Consider the following 21,310-nt stretch of genomic DNA (forward strand, 5'->3'; position numbering starts at 1 on the left):
GTTCATAAGAAACATATGCTTTTCTGTTTATAAAAAAATAGCTGTACTGGGACACTAAAAAAACATTCCTGGAGAACTGCATTCCTTGGGGGATTTACATTTTTTAACCCTTTTCCTGATTACCAGGATCTACACCACATTTCCAGAATCACAGAACTTCAGGGGTCCTGTGTCAATACCATTAACTGTGCTGCTCTACAGAGTTGAATTCCAGCATTATTCTGTTTACTTCAACTCGTGTGGCTAGGTTAGATACAGCTGAAGAGTGAAAGGAATTACTTTGAGTAGCTTAGCATCATGTGAAGGGGCCATGTACCCTAAGAGATCTCAAATGCCTTGAATCAAAAAAGTCCTGTAATCTATGGGATCAGTAAAGCTTCCCCAAGATCTGCCTTATCTCAGGATTTTTCAGTGCTTGGTGGCCTATATGACAGCACTCCCCATTTTCCCCTGAGCAGAAAACTGCAGCACTTTAGAAGACTGCCTTGAGGAAAGGGGCAAAAACTAATCATGTTTAGCAAACCTACAGGAATTTCAGCTTAACAGGCTCAGACATTAAGTTTAAACCATGACAGATAATTCATGCTGGGGTACATCTGACTTTAAATTAAGTTTTGCCTTCAAGCAAAGAAGCATGAAATTGTCCTCCTGCATTCTGTTTCCATAGGGTTTTGCATCATGGTTCAGGGTAGACAGCCTCCGAAGTCATTGCAACACATAATTGCAAAGTTTGCATTAGAAAGAGGCATTGCAGTAAAACTTTGTATTTCTTCATTTACAAAGTTCTCATTGTATTATTTAACTCTTCATTCCTGTTTTCAGAGGTCCAGGCCAGCACCATTTTGAGAGAACAGAAGGCACCCTTCAGCCTGTCTCCCAGCAGAGTTTTCTGTCTCATTGACAGAGACTGGCAGGGACTCCGGTGTCCCATTAAAATCCCTATTACAAATGACACATTCAAACTCCAATTAATCTCTGTGGATTTTTGAGCCTCTAATACAGAATGTAGTCCCACTGTAGCCTTTCCTTTGGGGAGCGCTGATTCCCATGCCACTGCTCTCCCTTGCTGCCTCTGGTCAGGCTGTTTGAACATCAACTTATACAAAGTGCTCAGTCCAGTTTCCACCAAAGTCATGCTCTAGGTCTAATGTTGAAATCTTGCAATCCACCTCAATTCATAGAGCCATTGAATTGTCTTGAGTTTTAAGGAACCTTTGAAGGTCACCTAGTCCAATTCCCCTGCAATGAGCAAGGACATCAACTAGATCAGGTTGCTCAGAGTCCCATATCACCTGACCTCAGATGTTTCCAGGAACCTGATACATAGTCCCTCTCTGGGAAACCTATTCTAGCATTTCACCACATCTAGTCTCAATTTACCCTCTTTTAGTTTAAAACCATTACTCCTGCTCCTATTGCAACAGGCCCTGCTAAGAAGTTTGGCCCCATTTTCCTATGAACTCCCTTCCAGTACTCTAAGGCAAACAACACTTCCTTACCTTTAAAGCATTCTGCTACCTTGCAACATGTTGCAAGGATGACAGCTACTCCGACAGTGAAAAGAGTCAAGTAAGTCTCTGTACAAGCTTCAAACTTAGCTGTAAAAGTAGTCTTTACTGACAGACTGTTATCTATTCCCTGAAATCCATTATTCTGTCCTGGGAAGAACATAATTATCACAATTTAAAAAAACGTAAAAATTTTCCTCCCGCCTCCCCTGCTCAAAAAACCCAACCAAAGCTAAAAAAACTTAGTCTTCACTACACAAATCTTCCAGCAATTCAGGTTTCCAGATTGCTACAAAGGACTACCCACCTCTCAAACTGAAAAGTCTTGTTTACTGAGGCATGACCAGGACGGCTACACTTGACGAGGACAGTTTCCTAAGAGAAAAAAGCAAATTATCTATAGTTAATAACACAGACACACACACCAAACCAAATATGCATCAATCCTAATGTATCAGGAGACAGCTTTAAGGATCAGGAAGTCCAAGGCCCCTCTTGAGCAGTCACAAATTCATGAGGCTTTAGAGCATGTATAATGCAGTGAACTTGCAAAACATAAACAAGGATCTCAAAACCCATTCAGGTTATTAGTAACAACCAACACAAAACATGCACGTAAGTGCAAGAGAAAGATCCTAACCCTTACCTGAACTTTTTATTGGACCTAGAAAGACACAGGCAAGTAAACGCAAGCACCCCAAGTGCCACTACAGGCACAAAAAAGAAATTGCAAAAGAGAGTTCTTTCTTTTATTATTGGGCAAATTTTCATAGTGGCTTTTCAGATTAATTTCCTAGATAGCTCTGTCTAGAACTAAGCAAAAGATGCACATTTTATTAAATAACGTGCTAGTCCACAACTAAGAGAAAGAGCTGCACTACAACTGTAGAATTCCATGAGGTTTTAGTGTAATCCACTTTTCAGATGAGTTATACAGTAACTTTTAAAGTCTGACAAATATGTAAGCAAGCAGCTCTTTAAACTATTACCAGAGTACAATCACAGCAGTCTGATGTGGCTTAGCTAGCAAATCCTGGGTTCTTCTCCTCATGGCAAATGTTGCTTAATTGCTGAGAAAAGCAAAGAAAAAAGATGTGGGGACTACAACAACTTGGGTGGAAGCTCTCCAGTGCACAAAATACTTAATTCAATCCAAGGAGATTTTCTAGCTTACTAACCCGTGGTTATACATTACTGCTTTTGATGGGAGTGCTGAAATTCTTAATGTGCTTCAGACAAGTAGGTTGGAATGCTGAACTAGTGGCCTTCAAATAAATATTGCCACAGTTAAAAAGTTATATGAAGTATAAAGTATAAGGCATAAAGTTGTAAAGAGCTGTGCAAATAACAATCACATAACAGTATGTCCAGCATGCAAAAGGCTAATAAACATAAAATTTATTCCTTTGAGTTTATGAGTATTTCTACCTCTCTGGAGAAATGTATAATTGTCAAACTAATGATGACAAAACACTTACTCTACAGAACGAGCTATGTTACTCACCCCAGCATTGACAAACTTAGCTGAGTACGGATGTCAGTAGAATTCTGCTACAAAATGGCCTGACACAAAAATTCTTATAGGACCAGTAAACAACAGGCTCCAAGGGAAGGAAAAAGGAAAAAAAACTGAAAAATATATAGAATGATGGAATACACTTCTGATTCAGATATCAAATTTACTTGCAGACCAGCTTTCTCTAAGGTGAGAAACAAGAGAAAAAAACCTCTATTTGCACAACATATAAACAAAAGAATTGCCTGTTAATGGGCAGAAGTTTCATATGAACATTTGTAATGACCACGTCCTGTCAGGTTTTGAATCTCTCTAAAGATGGAGATCCAAATCCTCTCTGGGCAACCTGTGCCAGTGTTTGACTACCCTCACAGCTTCTTCTCACATTTAGGCTGAATTTCCTGTATTTCAGATTGCACTCATTCCCCCTTGGGCTGTCACCACCAGGAAGAGTCTGTGCATTCAGTACCTCCTCACCTGCTCATTTTCTCAGGTAGTGACAACACTAGCATTGTTCAGTGTCTTAACCTGTGTGGAGTGGTTCAACTTGATGTATGGTGTGTACACACTCTCCACCGGTTATTGCACAACAAGTTTCAGAAGAAAGGCTCAGATAGTTGTTATGTTGAGGAGCTGAGCATACACAGGACAGTAAAAAGAAAACTTCAAAAATCTTCAAGAAACTCAAAAACCGAAATGCAATACTCTTCTGTACATCTAGTAAAATCTTAAGCCTTTCCTAGGCTTAAAATCAGAATAATGTTTCTCTAGACAAGATGAACAGTATGTTAGAAAAGACCACATGTCTTAAGAATGATATGACAAACACAAAACCAAACCACTCAGAGGCTAAATAGAAGTCATGTAATCTCCATGGATCTGATTCTCAAATATGGCTCTGCTTTCTAACACAGTCATGGCTAATAACTGCCTGGTTATGTTACACACACAGAGTATTTTCAGGAAAAAAAATCTGGAGAGACAGTCATAGTCTAAAAAGCAAAACTAATAAACTCAGCGTCTCTACCACATACTGTCTTCCTTCACCTTGATCTAAAATGTCCTTTAAATCATTGTGTGGGAAATGGTTAACTTATTTCCAGAAATACAATCTTTGACTGTGTTGCAACTAAAAGCTCAATAACAAGTCAAGTCCCATATTTTAATCTGAAAATTGCACATTTATCCTAGTCACAAGCATAACAGCTTCCAGTTGTTAACAGCTAAGTAAACAGGCAATAAACATTGTTTTCTTTTACTTTTGTAAGATTAGTTTGAATCAACTGTTTTTTCTAAAAAGGATTCTTGCAACAATTTTTTTCTTAAAGAACGAGAAATTAATTATAATTTATGAATTATTATTCATAATTCATAATAAATAATTAATATTCAACATAAATTCTTCAGCTATTTAATCAAAACTGGAAAGTACTTCAACTAAATAAATGTCAAGGCAAACCAATAAAGCATTTGAAGTCTATGTTGTGTTTTCCAAAACCAGAATGTTAGTGTTTTTCAAATTTCATTTCTCAATCAAGCCCATGCTTGATTGCATGATAAATGCAATGCCCATTGCATTTATATTCCTGAAATATTTAATAAGATTAGCATATTGAAGGTCATTCTTTCATACAAACTAAAACTCATAAATTGGCATGAGTAAGCAGACACTGCCTTGCCTATAAGCATATCAATACTGTAATACATCAGATATCTATATGAAATAATCCAAAGCCAAGATATTGCCTAATTTCACCCTTATGCAATAAAATTTAACAGGTCAGAAATGGTTGCAGTATTTTATGGTACAATAAATGTGTCAGGATATCCAGAATACTATGTCTACTATTGCAGATCTCTGTTTTTTATCTCCTGACATATTTACTCTTTCTTCATCTCTTTATGAGCTCCATTAGTTACCTAACTGCACACATAGATATGGATATATGTCATTACCCATATGCAATAATGTAATATGCAAAAATATGTATATATTTTGCAAGTGAGAGCTGCCTAATAAAATGATAATTTGGGAGATTTAAATGCATAACATACTGTAGGTCACTTCAGCAATATTTTAAGCACTACACTATAAGATAATTTGGCTAATCACCATGTAAGTAACAGTGAGCAGCCAACTAAGAACTATGGCAGCTATGAAAATTAAAACCCAAGTTAATACTTTGACCTTAGCTCATACTATTGTTCCTTTTAAAATTGTATATCTTGGTAATGGCCTCATTTAATGCTGGAATGTCATTTAGATTTGCAACCTCAATGACCATTCTTCCTCCAATGGATCTAAGCCAGAATACTTTAACATGCTTGACTGCAGCACCACATAGCCTGCTGTGATTCATAAGGTATCAGATTTCTGTCCTAATGCATGAGCTGTGTTGCAATAGTAAAATCTGAAAAAAGCCTGACATAATATCAGAAATAGCTACAGCACATACAAGTGGCTCAAATGGACTGACAGCAGGAAGCCAGCAGCAGTTTGACTGTTGCCAACATTCAACCACCAGTTAAAGGATGGCCGCCCCAGCAGAAGCTCCAAGCTATTACCACTACAGAGTCAGGATGAAAATAGCACAAACCACCTGCTATTACACCCATGGGTAATCGAAGCTCAGCAGCACCTGACCTTGTTGTTTTGTTTTTTTTAAGCTCATGATTCTCATGGCCCCTCTTGTTTCTTCTTACAGTATCTATGTATGTGCTGTTGAATTCCACCATCAAATACTCACATCATCAGCTGCATATGCCGCTTTTTCTGAAAGGTTTCTTCGCCTGCGTGGGAAGAAAAAAGCATCAGTAGGGAAAAAAGAGGTAGCTTTCAAACCATAAGTGTTCCACTTAGCTGAGAAAAAACAAGTTTAAAGTGTCTGTGAACTATACACTGTCTGAAGAGTACCTTTCAGAATTACCACTATTATTGTACCCTATGTACATACTAACACCATAGTTAATTTTGAATAAAGAACAAATTTAAGTGCAATCAAGCAAAATAATCTGCTTTAGAAAAGACATTTAGAACAAACCAAATTAAGATGAATGCACATGCAAGCCATTCTATTATTTTGAGATTGTTGCATGAGCTTGTAAGGAGAGGCTTTCACTTTAGAAAATTAGAGTTAAAAACAGCCTCTTTTCAGGTATTTGTGTCTGATCTTGAATCCATGATTAGTCCAAACACTGACTGGGATTACTAAGGTGTATAAATTTATTTATGTGTGCAGGTTTTTGGAGAATCAGTCTATTGCTTTACAGGTAAGTTTTGTTTAAATTACTTTTTTTGATACATTAAGAAAAGCTACCCTTAACAATTGTTTGGCCCAGTCCATCCTGTTTTACCCTGCAAGTCAGCACCTGATTGCACTATTTCATATTGCAACAAAAAAAGGAGTGGGTTCCTTCCCAGGTATACCAAGAACAGGTTAATGCAAGTTTCAAATTCAGGCTTCTTGAAATATCTTGCCTGTTATTTTTGACATTGTTTAAATTAAAACAATTTTTTGTTTTGTTTTGTAAGATTTGGCAAAAATTAATAAACTTTAAAACACTGAGTGTACTCTTTTAGAACTACCAGGCAGTAAAAGCAAAAGAACGCCCCAAATCAGCTATTTACTGATAAGGCAAATGATAATGTTACTGGTTTCTAGCCACCCACCTAGTTTTCCCCTTCTTTCTTTCCTTCTTTGTATACACTTCAATCCCTGCTTTCTTTCATGTTAGTCAACTGTGGAGAATTCAGCCTGTTAAGCAGATACTTGCATTTAATCCCTCTTTTCCTTTTAGATCTTGGAATGTTTTGACACATCGGTTACAGTAAATGTTTTATAAATTAGGGATGCAGAGCCAAATTGGACTGAAATAGAATTACCAATGTTTATGCTGACAGCCAATGTGTTCTATAGCATTTCAAAAGAATTGTAATGCTGAGTGTGTTTCTCTACCCACAACTTTTGGCAGCTCTCACATTACTGCATCCCAGAATTTGTATAGGATAGTGAATACATTCTAAACTGATGGCAGCTGTGTTACTTCTGCCAAGCCAAGGATAATCCCGGCTTGGCAGAACAACTATGGCTTTCTATTGAGAGGGACATTCTTTTAGGCAGGGGGATGAGATTGGCTAGAGCCAATTTAGCAGGAGAAAGAAAACAGCAATTAGTGTTGATGATCCCATCATTGTCTCCCCACACACACAAAACCAGAAAAATCAAGGACACAGTTGTTCTCATATAAACATAACTATTGTTTTCTCTGTATTTGAATTATGAGTCAGATAGGATCTAACACAACCAAAACAGATTACCTGTCTTGTGATACTGAATGTCCAGCAGCATCATCAAAAGGTAGCAATGGTCGAATCCTGCAGTGGACTCTGATATTTCCTCTCAGTTCCTGGGATAAGAATATTAAAATGTATTTAACAGGAGTTACTGGAGAGGATAAATACACTGAAATTTGGCAAACAGACATGAACATGTTTAAGAAAGCCAATGTTTACCACATCATAGCTCCAAACTCTGTGGGGGAAAAAATAGAATCAATACAATTTGTCTCAGTAAGGTAGGAGAAAGTACTTGAGGAGGTATGAGCTCTTCAGAGCACTGGAACTGTATAGTCCTCTCCAGTTCATATGGACAATAAAAAAATCCTTTGAACCATTTTTCCCTTCCCTTCCTTTTTCTCCTTCCTCCTTACCTGAGCTTTTTCAGATACCTGTATTAACTCAACAGACAACATTACACACTCCATTTCTCTTCTACCAGTCCTGAAGAAAGATGTGGAGTATAAAATATGTTGTATATGTTCTTCTCCACTGTTCCTGTGTGATTAAAAAGCCAGTAGCTGATTTTTCACTGTAGGCCATTTTAGACTTATGTCTTCCATTTTGTTGGTGATCAGTTTTCATTTTGTATGACTGAACATAGCTTGCCTGTGAGGACTACTGGCCACTGGTATTAACACACCATTGCTCTAGGGAATATCCTTTCAGTAAATTGCAACACAAGGAAAATTTAGAAGCCAAGTACTTTTTAACAAAGAGATTCATTGCCCCAGGTAGAAAAACGTTTTAAAAAACTGTTTGAAAGAGGCTTGTGTTTCTAAAAATCAGGTCCTGAATTGGATAACCCAAAACTAGTAATTTTTGAGGATGGGAGGAAGAATAAATTTAAAGTACAAATAGGAAAAAATTAATCCCAAATGAACCATCACTAATGGCTGAAGAGGATACAGCCAGAGATATTTAGAAAAATAATAGATGAGTACTTTGCAATACCAAGTTAATAATTTTAAGGATTTTAAAACAATTTCAGAAGATGCAAATTTAGAGAAGGGGATGAAGGAACTCAACTTTTGTCCACTATTCAAAATGGATAATACTCCTTAGGGCAACAGGTCACATGAGAGCATTTGGAAGATCTTGTGTAAAAAGAAAAGAGTGGGGTTTATTATAAGACAAATGTGCCTCAGCAAATAAACACAACATATACAGACAGCTGGGGCAAGTGGTATATCCATGTGAAGTACATTCTTTACTTATATTGGTGAGGAAATTACGGGAATAACTTCAACAAAATAAGTCAGTGTTCTGTTATTAAACATACTTACAATTAAGCTGTTATGAAGAGCCTTCCTTTTCCGCTTTTCTTTCTCATATCTCTCTGTTACCTCTTGTAGAGACTGCTCAAGATCAAAAGCTTTTATCTGAAACACTAGAAGAAAGCAATTTCAGAGATATAAACTCCATGACTTTACAAACGGAATTGTCCAGTAGCACCTCATGAAATATAAGCATAAACCTTCTCAACTTCTATCCAATTTCAATTAGGAGGGTTAATTTCTGATTTACTAGACATCTATGAAAAATCCTATCATAGTTCTTGCTATGTGAAGCTCCAAATAATTACCACAAATCCACACATAAAATCTTGAAAAGCAATCAGTAATGTAAGATATTTAAAGGCAGTTCAAATGTGTCAGTTTAGTCAGAGTGATGTTACCTGCCAGCAAAGCCTGAAACCTACATTTGACACAGCCTGCTGCTAGATGGGGCTGTCACTTGCAAGGCTCACACCACATCTGCCCTTATTAGACTCATGTGGGCTAACTTTACAGAAGTTAACCTGTCATTTATGCTCAATCCCACTCACAGTGCTGCTAATCCTTTACAACAGTTGTAAGGATCCCCTTTAAGATAGGTCCATCACTCCCTGAGGAAGTCATAGGAAAGATGGATCAATTGAACCCTAGGGAGTCTCTTTCACCAAACTGAGAAGCCTTGTAAGGGCCTTCTAATTTCACAAATAGTTTTATTTCAGCCCAATTACATTAATACTGAACAGGCCTAAAATAAACATACAGCCCAGAAGACACATTATATGACTGCAAGCTTGTGTAAAAACCAAGCTTTTAGGAATCCCAGTGGGAAATCAATATTCCCAGAAATTAGTGAGCAGCTTGGAGATGTAGTGTATCAAGCAGTCAAAACCAGGGTCTGAGAGCTGAATTAGCAGGATGGCCACCAGCCTCAGTGTGTGCTAGCTTGCAGAACAAGAGCAGACTTAGTATCTCAGCATGGTCACACGTAGAATTTAATCTCTCTGGTATAGACTAAAAATCAGATAATTTCAAGGGACATTTGTGCACACTAGAGATTTCTCAGATCTTTTTTTCCTAATAGCCAAGTCATTCACAGCTCACAGTGTTCTTCCACAAGTGCATACATGGAGGGGAAGCATGATGTTAACAGCTGGGGAATCAATGTCCAGGAGTTTCACTATCCTTCTCTTTCATCCATCATGTGGAATAACACAAGCATTCTTTGGTTTAGAGAATCCCATGCAAATCCCATAATTTTTGAAAGGGCCACATACAGTCACTGACCCCTAATCATAATTTATTTATTAAAACACAAGGTTAGATTCCTTTGATTATTTAAGTAACCTCCACAATAACTATATTATTTTACATATTTGGGTACACACATTTTGAGTTCCCCAAGTCTCTTAAATAAGCAGTAAGGTAAAGCAATAGATGCTGAGGGTACACTTCCACTATTCCAGTCCTGAAAGAAAAAAAGTTTCCTAATGCACAAATTATTTCTGAACATCTATTTTTTTTTCTGAAAGTAGCGTTACACAGTTACAAATATAAACACTCATTTAACATTTTCCTAGTTTTCTGCTTGGAGTCAGATGCAAGCTATACAGGAGTTGCACTTTCATCCTTATCCTAATGGTAGACACTGGGTACATCTGTTTTAAAATAGTAATAACACACTCTTCATTAGGCAAGAGAAGTAGTCACCATATGAATGCAGCCATTACAGACATCCCTTTTCCCCATCCTTTGTCTATTTCATTGATGTATATAGAAATTTTGTGGGAGCTGGGAATGACAGCAATTTTTCGTTTTAAATATTACTGATCACAGTAACATCAGTCTAACTGTTGTGATGTCTTGCACGCATATTCAGGAGCGTAACTTACAGTTCCTTTTCTTTAATTGACAGAAATTCTTTAATTGATTTATTCCCTCCCCTTCAGTGGCACACTGGACATTTTGCTTTGCTCACCCAACTGTTTCCTCAGTCGTACAAAGGTCTAAAAGTAATCCTTCTTTCTGAGCAAATTCTGTCCTGGATCAGCTCCCTGATCTGTTCTGTGTGTGGTTTCACAAAGAATTATACAAACATAACAGAAAGGTACATAAGAGGGACAGGAGAAATGGACAAGAGCAGCATAACCTAGCACAGCCGCAGCACATCTGAGATATGGATATGTAGCTGTCTGCATAGCTCCTTGGGGTTTTTAATGTTCCTTGCCCGTCTAGAGTCCATTTTAAAAAGGAGATCAATCTGATCATGTTTTCTAGGACATATTGCAGGTATGATGCAATAGACCTAATACCAAAACTCCTTTTGAATTCAGATGGATTTTATATTCCACATGTACCATTATTTTCAGCATGACCTGCTGTAATAGGTTAAAGGGTAATGGTTTTAAACTAAAAGAGGGTCGATTTACATCAGATATAAGAAAGGCAGTTTTTACAATGTGGGTGGTGAAACACTGGAACAAGTTGTGCAGAGAGGTGGTGGATTCTCCATCCCTGGAAACATTCAAGGTCAAGTTGGACAGACCTCTGAGAACCTGATCTAGTTGAAGATGTCCCTACTCACTGCAGAGGGAATGAAAAAAGGTGGCCTTTCAAGATTGCTTCCAAACTGTTCTATGGATTATTCCTTGGGCTGCTACAATATTTCTGTTGCTGGATCCAAGCTGGATCTCTTACTTCCCTACTCTACAGTAAGGGAAATGCTCTCAAAAGGCAGCTGAGCTGCTGAAAATCACCTGTGGAGCTGAGGATAAGATGATGGCAGTTCACATTCCACCACAAGTCATTAGCACAGTGCAGAGCTCAGCTTTCTCCAACAAAAGCAAAGACACAGGTGCTAACACATAGACAATATGGGAAAGCGCCTTTTTTAATCTTATCCAGCCCAGAAAGTGTCCCAGGATTGCAAAGCATATCTAAGTCACCACAGTTTCCTCTTCCTGATAATATCTGCATGGTGAAGTAATCTAAAACTTAATCTTAAATATTTATGAATTTCTACCTTTCCAAAAATCTGCTGAATTACTGCATCTGTCTCAGTAGTAACATTTGCAGTTTGGCGGCCAGTATTTTTAGCAAAAATGGTAGCAGCTTTATCTATAAGGGAAACAGGCCTATAACAACAGAATAATGGGCACTTTTCTCTCTTACGAATTGCTATTGCTTAAATTCCAGTGGGAAAGGTGGCAGTAGCCTGGTTTTCAGATTGTGAATAAATATTTCTAAGCAAAGGACTACTCAGTTATTATAAGAAAGTTTTATAGTTTGTTGCATGTCAACTACAACCTCGAAATTTACCTACTCAGATGCTTCTTCTGTAATCTTCTCCTGTTTTCAATCTCTATTTTAAGATTTAACTGTCTCCAGAATATACACTTAGGGCTTTCTGTCTACAAAAGATTACATGTAATTTAAGGACAGCAATTCCAATGGTCACATTTAACTTTAACAATACAATCTCTATGTAAAACACAGAGAACTGAAAACCAGTCAAATTCAAAACAAAAGTCATCCACCAAAGTACCAACATGCTACACTTAGGGAAGCTTCTCCTGCTTATGATTTCAAAGAACAAAGCACCAGGAAGTGCAAATTTAGAACAGTCAACACAATTTTGCCAGACCTCTGAAGGAATATTTATTATTTATTTGCACCACAATAGCTCAAATGCCAAATTCAATCTCGTATCTGTTCATTTAGCACACAGTTCAATAAGAAAAAAGTTCACTTTTTAGGTAAAGTTAATTTTCAGCTTTGAGGTTTTTTCCTTGATGGAGCATTTTCTGTACAAGAATAATAAAGTAACCAAATAAATTTTAATTATAACTTAAAAAACAGGAGTAAGTTCTGTAAATACCCATCACCAAGAGTGCTGTTATTGACATAAGGAGTCCCATCAGAATCAAATTAGTCCCAAAATGAAATAATTCAAGGAAAGAAAAGTACCTTTTAAATGGCAACACATAGATATCAGAGCATCACAAAGGGTCTCTGATTGTAAATTTGTATATTTGATGTAGTTCTACAGGCTACTACACATCAAATAATTTAAGCATTTAATGTGTCATGTGATTCTCAGGCCTGGCAGGAGCTTCACCAGAACTAAGGATATTGGAAGCAGGTGCAGAGATCCACACCATGGGATCCAGGTGAAGGGCCAATGCACTTAATCCTCAGTGATGGGGGCAGAGTGCACCAGCTCCCTTTCCTATGAATATATGAACAACGAAGCACCTGAATTCCAAAACAGCAATCCACACACTGTTAGTATCTACAGTCCAGCAGACACAACTGGCTTTTGTTTTTTAAGTAATTTTTTTTCCAATAAATACACAGAAATATTAAAAATCAAGTCTTTTGTAATTTCAGGCAGTATTTTCAGAAACCTCTGAAATCAGCAAAATCCTTTCCTAGTACAGTCAAAAGCAGACAAATTTTAGCTTTATAAAGCAATGCATTCTTTATTCAGCTCTTCTAAAACAGCCAAGGTAACAAGCCTGAGAATGTAATTTTAAAAATGTTACAGATGAGCCAACTCAGCAGCAGTCTAATAGCAGCTGTAATCCACACAAAAGACAAATCCAAATTATCTGTCATAACCTCTGCAGTTATTTGTACTTCTTCTAATGCTTCAGAAATCCTTGATGTTTTAATGTCAAACAAGAAACAAGTACTACAATTTCAGTAACATGTTTCTCAAAAATGGGACTCAACCTTTTAATGTTAGTAACATCAAACAATTACATTGTTGATGTTACTTGTTTGAAATCTAAGTGCAATGAGCCTTACTTTGCATTGCTTCATTCTGCAGCTGTATCCCCTGGACTGCTGCCAGAACTTGGTAAAGACAAGTCTTGCTTTGACGTTGAAAATCTTTTGAAAGCTCAAGAACAAATGAATGAAGGCTCTTCAGGTCTTGCTTGAGCCTCTTCTCAGCAAGAAGAAAAATATGTTATAAAGACACAGAACCAGCACTTAAGAAGAATCAATATAACAACCCAAATTATTATGGTGAGACATCACAGGCAGGAAGAACCCTCTACCTGATGGAAGGAAGCCTTCAGGAGAATATATTTCAGTATGTTTAGAGAAGAATCCTGCAAAACATTTAGCAATGTAATTTCATAAAACAAAATTTCAACAAGATTTTATGGACCCCTATAATTTTATCATACCTATTTTGATCATAGCACAGCTTCAGGTATAACCGAGTCTCTTTGTTACTTCATCAGAAAAAATAAGTGCGTGTGTGAGCATGTGTGAACTCTGTTCACTCTTAAGTCATATCCAGAATTAGCAGTGAAAAATTGTGATCCATATTTTCCTTATTACTTTCAATTTCCTCACTTTGATCAGGAGGTATTTGCTAGGATTCACTCAAGGCATTTCTTGTATTGGCTAGTTCTATGTCTTCCTATGAGAACAGACGTATTTTGAAACAACCAAAAACTGCTGTTGTTCAGAAAATATTTGCATTATGTATGTAACTCAGTGTAATATACATGATGAAGCTTTTAAATGTTTGTAAGATCAGCCTATATTCACTTACAAGTCCACCTAAATAAAAACAAATTGACCTGATTTTAGGATTAGTAAACTTCTTGATATCCAAGTCCTGAAATGGACATGTAAAGCCATCTCTAAGGTGAACTTAACAGAATCTTATGTCACAGAAACACTGTGATATTTCATTGTCAGCCTGTGTTACAAAGTGTTACACATTCTGCAACACTTTATTTTTCTAACTGTGGTATTAACCTTGAATTAATTAATTAGTTTCAACAATAAAAAGGCAATCTAAACTAAAGGGACAAAATCATTGCATTTCTCACTCTCAAAAGCCACACAATGTAAATGGGAAGGAGTACTTTTTTGTTATTATGGATATAGGATGACTGTTCATCCAGACTTCTATTTAGAGAGCTTTGCTCCCTCCTAGTATTCATTGACATCTGATAGTTTACTACCTCAATCCACTGGCATTGCATCACAAGCAGCTCTGTCACGCTAGCTAACCAAAATGTGAAATACCACCACAAAAATGACAAAGCAGAATCCCTGTAATTAGAATAAAACAGTTGAAAGGGACCTACAACAATCATCTAGTCCAACAATGCTACAGTCAAGCTGCATCCTTCCATCTGTTAAGAATCAGACTTTTTTTCCTGAGATACTTGTTGGTCATTTTATGCAGGCATTAAGTGCTGCCCTGAGAAAAGCTGATATTTGGTAGCATCCCTAAAAGGAACTTGCTACTCTATGGAGTAACTTCACAAATAAGCACTTCAACAAAGCCCAGTATTATGGTACTGGGACTAGAATACACAAAATTAAAACCTGAGTGAGCATACAGCAAACTACTCTTCTTGTGAGATCTGCCAGAGAACTCTTAGTTATCAGTGAAGCTCTCAAATGCTTTTTTTAAAAGGATTTGCCTACCTGGTAAAACTATATCACAATTACTGTTTTTAGGGATGTCTGTGTGACAGTCAAATGGGAAATTGTAACATTTTGATTACAAAAATATCTATCTCAGGTATTAATAGCACCCTATATGTAAGATCCTGGAGATCAGGAGCAACTTCTACCAGCCTTTCAGGTGACTTTGCAGCCTATTACAGAAAAACCATTATGAAATCACTGTTACACCTCACTGTAAGGTCTGTTGTGAACACAATAAAGCCACATATCAGGTTAATATCGCAGTATCATACCATTTTCTGGGGTTTACTATATTTGATGAGTATGTAACTGTTTAGGGCATTGATTATGTCTACATTATTACTAAATTCCTTTACCTTTATTGCTCCATGAAGCTGGGTTACAACAGAACTCCTCTGCAATTTCATCTGTTGGCCATGAGCAGCATAGAGCTGCAAGACTTCATTAGCACTTCTTCCAGCCAACCCTTGATACTATTTCAAAAAAATAACAAAAAAATCACAAAAAGTAATTTAAAACACTCGGATTTCCTATTGCATTCTGTCCCCTTTTTCTCTGCAAATACTTGTAACTTGGCTATGTGTTTACATAGGATGCTGTAAATACTTAATTCCTTTGCTAATACATTTTTCTGAGTCATGTGAAGAATCATCTCATGGTAAGGGGCCAGTATCACAAATCAGCCTGTTGGTTGTAAACTTGAGCACCAGATTATTAAAATGCTTTTGCAGTACCTAAACCCTCCTACTTATGCTTGAGGAGGATCTAAAGGGCTGAAACTGCACCTTCACTTAGAGAAAAGGGCTGGTTACACAGCTGAATTAAGTGTCTCTGGAAATTTTAAGGCAGCAAGCACTGTGGAAGGACGTGAAACAGAACAAAGGCAATAATATACGTGTTAACTGCTGAGGTCCTGAAGCAGTTGGTAATACACAGCCCCCAACTTTGTGCCCCCCGACAACACCAACTCCAATCAGTGGGGTTGCAATGGTGCCAAGCTGGGCCAACAAAGCCTTACTCTGGGTCTTCAGAGATCACAGCAACCAAAGTGATTTTTAAAGATTGTGGAGAAGAATGCTTTTGACACTCTAAAATTACCTGTTATACAAAAGAGATTTTTATGGCCAACTTAGGAATTTTTTGTTATGTTGAAACCAAAAGGAAAATAGAAATAATTCAACTTCAAATATTTACAGGCATGAATGCAAGAAGAGTCATCTTGGTAGAGACTTCTTGTGAAATTCTGCAATATGGAAGAATCTGCACTACACTAAAAAATGTGTTTTTTGTAATTTTCTGTAAGTCCTGGTGCTTAAAATGTGCTGCAACTTCATGTTTTCCCCTGCCAGGTGCTGACATCTATCATTCCTTAACCAATACAAATTTTCTCTTCCTCTATTTTTGAAATTCACTTGTCTCTTGCATAGACTTATTTCCTACTTTATTTACACCATACATTCTGTGACTGCAATTTCCTGTTATTTAAATTAGCATAGCATAGAAGAGTACAACAAAAGACATGAAAGAACTAAATCTTCTCACACAGTGGATTTGATTCAATTCCAATCATGTGATAACACTGGGTAAAAAGCAAACATTCAATTACAGTTTTAGTACAGGCGATTTTGGCCAAACCAGTACAATGCACTGGAGCTGTTAGGATAAAGAAATACTGTATTTTCAAAAAAAAAAAAAAAAAAAGTACTTCACTTATCAAAAGCAATATTTTCATGTAGCTTTTTCACCTTCACAAAGCATGAATCTCCTATTTACACATGCAAGTGGAAGCTCTATACAACAATGCACCACCTTAATACTAATAGAAAAAGTTCTTATAAGAAATAGCAGGAAGAGAGTGGATTTTTTTAAAAAAATTGTTACAGGCTTTAAGCTCCCAGATACTGAGACTGATTCTGTACAGTGTTTACACACTCTGAAATTCTAAGGATTTTCAAGACTCACCGTACTCAGATGCAATATTTACAAACAGCTTCACAAAAATGCACACGAGTAGTACACCAGCATTAGTATCTCTAATCACACATGAAAAGTTAAGCATATGTATATAAGCAATTGCAGTACTCAAGCCTTGTTGTTAAGTAAGAATAGGGTAGTTAAAACTCCTTTTAGCACCTAATCTGCACCATCTGCAGAGGTTCCCCTTGACCCTCCACATTCCTCGACACTAAGATAAAAGCAGAAGGGTCGGTGCTACTGTCATTGCACCACTTCCACTATAAACCATTACTCACTTTGCATATTTACTGCAAATGTTGCCTGGACTTTGGGGTGCTCTCCACTAAAATTGTTTTAACATGCACCAGAGTTGTTCATAGGCCAGCTCTTGCAAACCTGACCTTGAGCACAGAAGCAAGAAATAGACTAAAACATTTTTATAGTCAGCTTTACTGTAAGCAGAAGTGAAACTGAACTACTCAATAGTGTTCTCCAAAGTGAAATCAAAGTTTTGCAATCAGATCCGTACTGGCAGACTTGGTTTTATGCAAAGAAGGCTGCAAGGTCAGGACCTCAGAGACTGCTAATAAAAGCAAGGGCTATGCAAGTAGATAAACGAATTTCCAAACAGGAAAAAGCAGGGCAAAAGGAGGTCTGCCTAGAAAGAATCTGACTTCCTACGTTCAGTAACAATTCCTCCAGTATGATGCTGGGACAACAACATACCCGGCAGAACACAGGAGTGCTGAAATTCATCACTGTCTCAAGGATGTAAGGGTAGGCCTACATCAGGAGGTAACATTTTAATAACACCATAGACAAGCATAGATGCAACCCATAGACAAGCATTTACATTGCAAATCCTAATTTATGGCAATCCTCAAATTTATGTCCAAAGCTTCCCAACTCACTCCAGCCAAAATGAATCCAATTAGCTTTTACAAGTTAAGAATGAGACCTCGGTTAACCCTGGTCCCTGTGACTGAACTTGTTACAGCTCAATCACTCAGGCAGCTCCCCCAGCAGATCGGAAGGATCAGGGATAGACAGTCAAGGGCAGTAGCTTTTCTCACCAGCATCGCTGGTAGAACATTAGGACATGTGGTGCAATATTGCACAACCTTAAATAATACTAATTTGCAATAGTATTGCTTTTAATAGAGTCTTCAATTAAGGTAAAACCATTTCACAGATGTCAGTTCAGTTCATATTTTCAGATTGCTGGGGCAAATTAACCAAGAAGAGGCAAATTTTTAAAGTGTATTTAAATACCTGCCTGAATCAGTGCAAGAACCATCAGAGCAAGGTCAATTGCAAAGGATTTAATTTGAAATTGTTTCTGACTGATAGTGGTAACACTGCCCACGTCCCTCGTGTGCCTATAGGTACCCATTTTTTTCCAGCACATTTTTCAATAAAATGAAGCAGTGCTCTATTTCAAAAACAAGGCTTCATTCTCTAATACATAGGCAACTCCTTCCTCCATCGATATACCTTACCGACTAGAGGAATTTATTTCTTGTGCTTGGGAAGATAAAAAAATAATCAGCTGAACTACTTAAATACTGTAAAGCAGAACAAAGACAATAAAAACATTTCCTCAGAATAAATTAGCGTTCTGTATACCTAGCAAAACTAATTTCAAATATACCACCTGTTTCCAGTTAGACTTTGAAAAACGTTAAAGCCACTTTTATCCACGGGTGTTAGCAAACCCACAGGGAGGGCAAATGGCTTCCCTGAGGTCACCCAACCAGTTAATGTTTCAGCCCAGATTAGAAACTCTTGGCCAACAGCTTGTATCGCCACTAATACTCACAGCTGGCTCTGCTCCAGCAGCCTAGATCTATATTCAGAACTCTTTAACTCTGAAATCTCCCCTTTGAAGGCCCCAAACATTATCACAGGCTGCTCCTTATTTCAGTGAGGATCCAGGAATAACCTGTGTCTGTAGAAGGATATAAGGCAAGGAGGGTACCCAGCTGTTGCTGTGTGACAATGCACAGGTGCGACAATACCAGTACTATAAAAACACACACAGCAAGGTAAGTCTACTCCCAATGAGATGTCTCTCCTACACTCTGCGAACGGTTCTTTTCACAGCATCGTCCCAATTGTGTCTAAAAAGTATTCCTGCAAAATCTACCACTGTCTTTTTGACAAACACGTTCCCGCAAGAAGAAATAGTCCATATTTAATGCTTCCAGAGTAACTCCCTCATCTCAGCTTCCTAGATTTAACACAATAGCAAATATTTAAATTTAAGATGACTCATAGTTACTTAATCAGCCTGTCATTACTGCCACCATTCATTATTTTGAAAACAAAAAGAAGCTGAGCTTTAATTCCTTTACACATCTTCCCAACTGAGGGAAGAGGGCAAAAACTGAAAAGAGGAAGGCAGATTTCCAAATCTTTTGGTTTCTATTTCCACAATAATTCTTTTTGAAAAAAATAAACAATAGTCACCTCTGCAAGTTTTAGATGAAGAACAGCATTTTCAGTTTCCAGGACAACTATTCTTTCTTCTTTGGTCTAAGGAAGAAAACCCACCCAAATACACAAATATGAAAATTTTTTAAAAGTATGAGTCTGATTAACATAGTTCCATTATGACAGCCTTCATCACCATATCCTGCTGTTTCTCAGACTTCTGAAATGGACTATCTATCTGCATATCGTAATCACAATATTTGTATATAAGCATGCAAAAATTAGGATAAACTCTTAATATTCCTTTATTTCTATCTTTTTTGTTATCTTGTTCGCCCGTGTGGAGACGCATAGGTACACAATTTAAAGCGCTTTTGTTTTGCTAAAACAGCGCCTCCTGGCATTTTCCAGGTCCTTCGAAAAGCACTATTTTATTTATTCATTTATACATAAGCACGTTAAGTTTCCATTTCCAAGGCAGCACTATTAGAGGCTCTGGACGGCGTGGCAGCCAGAGGCTCCCTCAGCACAGGGGCACCCCCAGAGCGCGGAGCGCCCGCCCTGCCCGGCGGTGGGGCCGGAGGGAAGGGCAGCTGCCCACGGCTCTGCCACTCTACTTCTATGCCAGCCCCACCTGGAGCACGCCCCTGCAGCGGATTCGGGATTCCCGCCCAGGAAGGAGCAGGGTCGGGCAGCGCCCTCCAGGCCCTCCCGCTCGGCGGCCGAGGCGCGGCCCCGCAGCGCGTGCCCTCCCGCAGGCCCCGCCCCGGCCCCGCCCCTCGCCCCCTCACGCGCAACCGCTGCTCCAGCTGCCGCAGGCGCTGCGCCCACACAGAGCCCGGGTCGAGCCCGCGGCGCGGCCGCATCATCCTCCCCGGTCCCGCGCCGAGGCGGAGCGAGAACGGCTCCGGCTACGGCTCCGGCTCCGGCGGGGATTTAACCCGGGACGCGTCTAGGGCGGTAGCGAGGCTGCCATGGCCACAGGCCCGCCCCTTCCCCGCCCAGCGCCCTGCGCCCTGCGCCGCGATTGGCTGAGCGAGCGCCACAGCCGGCCGGCCACGCCCCGCTCCTGAGTGGCACGGCGGCCAACCAATCCGCGAACAGGGAGCGGCAACGGGGCGGGGCACGTCGGGCCCCGGTGACGGAAGCGCCCCAGCAGGGAGGCTGAGCAGGGAGCGGGGGAGCTCTCCGTGGGAGTGCGGGTCCCTCCGCCTGCAGCGTCCCGTGGGACAGGTGACCTCAGAGATCCATACCCGTTATCCGGAGGGGTGGGGATCCCTCCGCTTGCAGCATCCCGGTCTCGGAGACCAAGGCCGAAGATAAGGGCAGGGAGTGCCGGAGTAGAAGGAAAGCCTGGAGCTCCCAAGGCTGGCGCAAGGCTGCCCGGTTCCCGGGCCCAAGGGCACAGACCTCACACCAGCGCAAAGGGCGAGGAGAAGGACAGAATTGAGAGCTCTGACACCGGCTACAGGACTTCCCCCCCTAAGCAGTGGATGTGTGCTTTGGGCTAAGGCTGTGAGGGCCGCAAGGAAGATTAAGGGATAGGAACATCTGTTACACGGAGTGCGGGGGGAGGGGAAGCACAGCCTAGGGGAAGGGAAGGCTGAGGGGGATCCAGTCAGTGTGTGCAAATACCTGATGGGAGAGTGTCAACACTCCAGACTGTGCTCTGCGGTGCCCAGGGGCCAGGACAGGAGGCAGGAGTCTTAAGGATAGTGTAGGATAGTAAAACACTGGCACAGGCTGCCCCGAGAGATGATGGAGTCTCCATCCTTGGAGTTGCTCAAACCCCACTTAGGCCCAGCCCTGGGCAAGCAGCTGTAGC

The 21,310-nt window shown here is 39.3% G+C and overlaps 1 protein-coding gene across 1 annotated transcript in view; it reads right to left on the reverse strand.

Moving 5' to 3' along the window:
- The window catches only part of KIF25 (kinesin family member 25), a 40,562-nt gene extending 20,208 nt beyond the window's left edge, over positions 1 to 20,354 (reverse strand). Inside the window, exons 1-8 of the mRNA XM_062489159.1 lie at positions 20,277 to 20,354; positions 19,522 to 19,587; positions 15,453 to 15,569; positions 13,444 to 13,582; positions 8,647 to 8,750; positions 7,343 to 7,431; positions 5,772 to 5,814; positions 1,816 to 1,883 (exon numbers count right to left, since the gene is read on the reverse strand). Coding sequence (XP_062345143.1) covers positions 1,816 to 1,883; positions 5,772 to 5,814; positions 7,343 to 7,431; positions 8,647 to 8,750; positions 13,444 to 13,582; positions 15,453 to 15,569; positions 19,522 to 19,587; positions 20,277 to 20,354 — 704 coding nt within the window. The remainder of the gene's footprint in view (positions 1 to 1,815; positions 1,884 to 5,771; positions 5,815 to 7,342; positions 7,432 to 8,646; positions 8,751 to 13,443; positions 13,583 to 15,452; positions 15,570 to 19,521; positions 19,588 to 20,276) is intronic.
- Positions 20,355 to 21,310: the final 956 nt, after the last annotated feature.

The sequence above is a fragment of the Cinclus cinclus genome, chromosome 3, assembly GCF_963662255.1.
Source record: "Cinclus cinclus chromosome 3, bCinCin1.1, whole genome shotgun sequence".
NCBI classification, from domain to species: domain Eukaryota; kingdom Metazoa; phylum Chordata; class Aves; order Passeriformes; family Cinclidae; genus Cinclus; species Cinclus cinclus.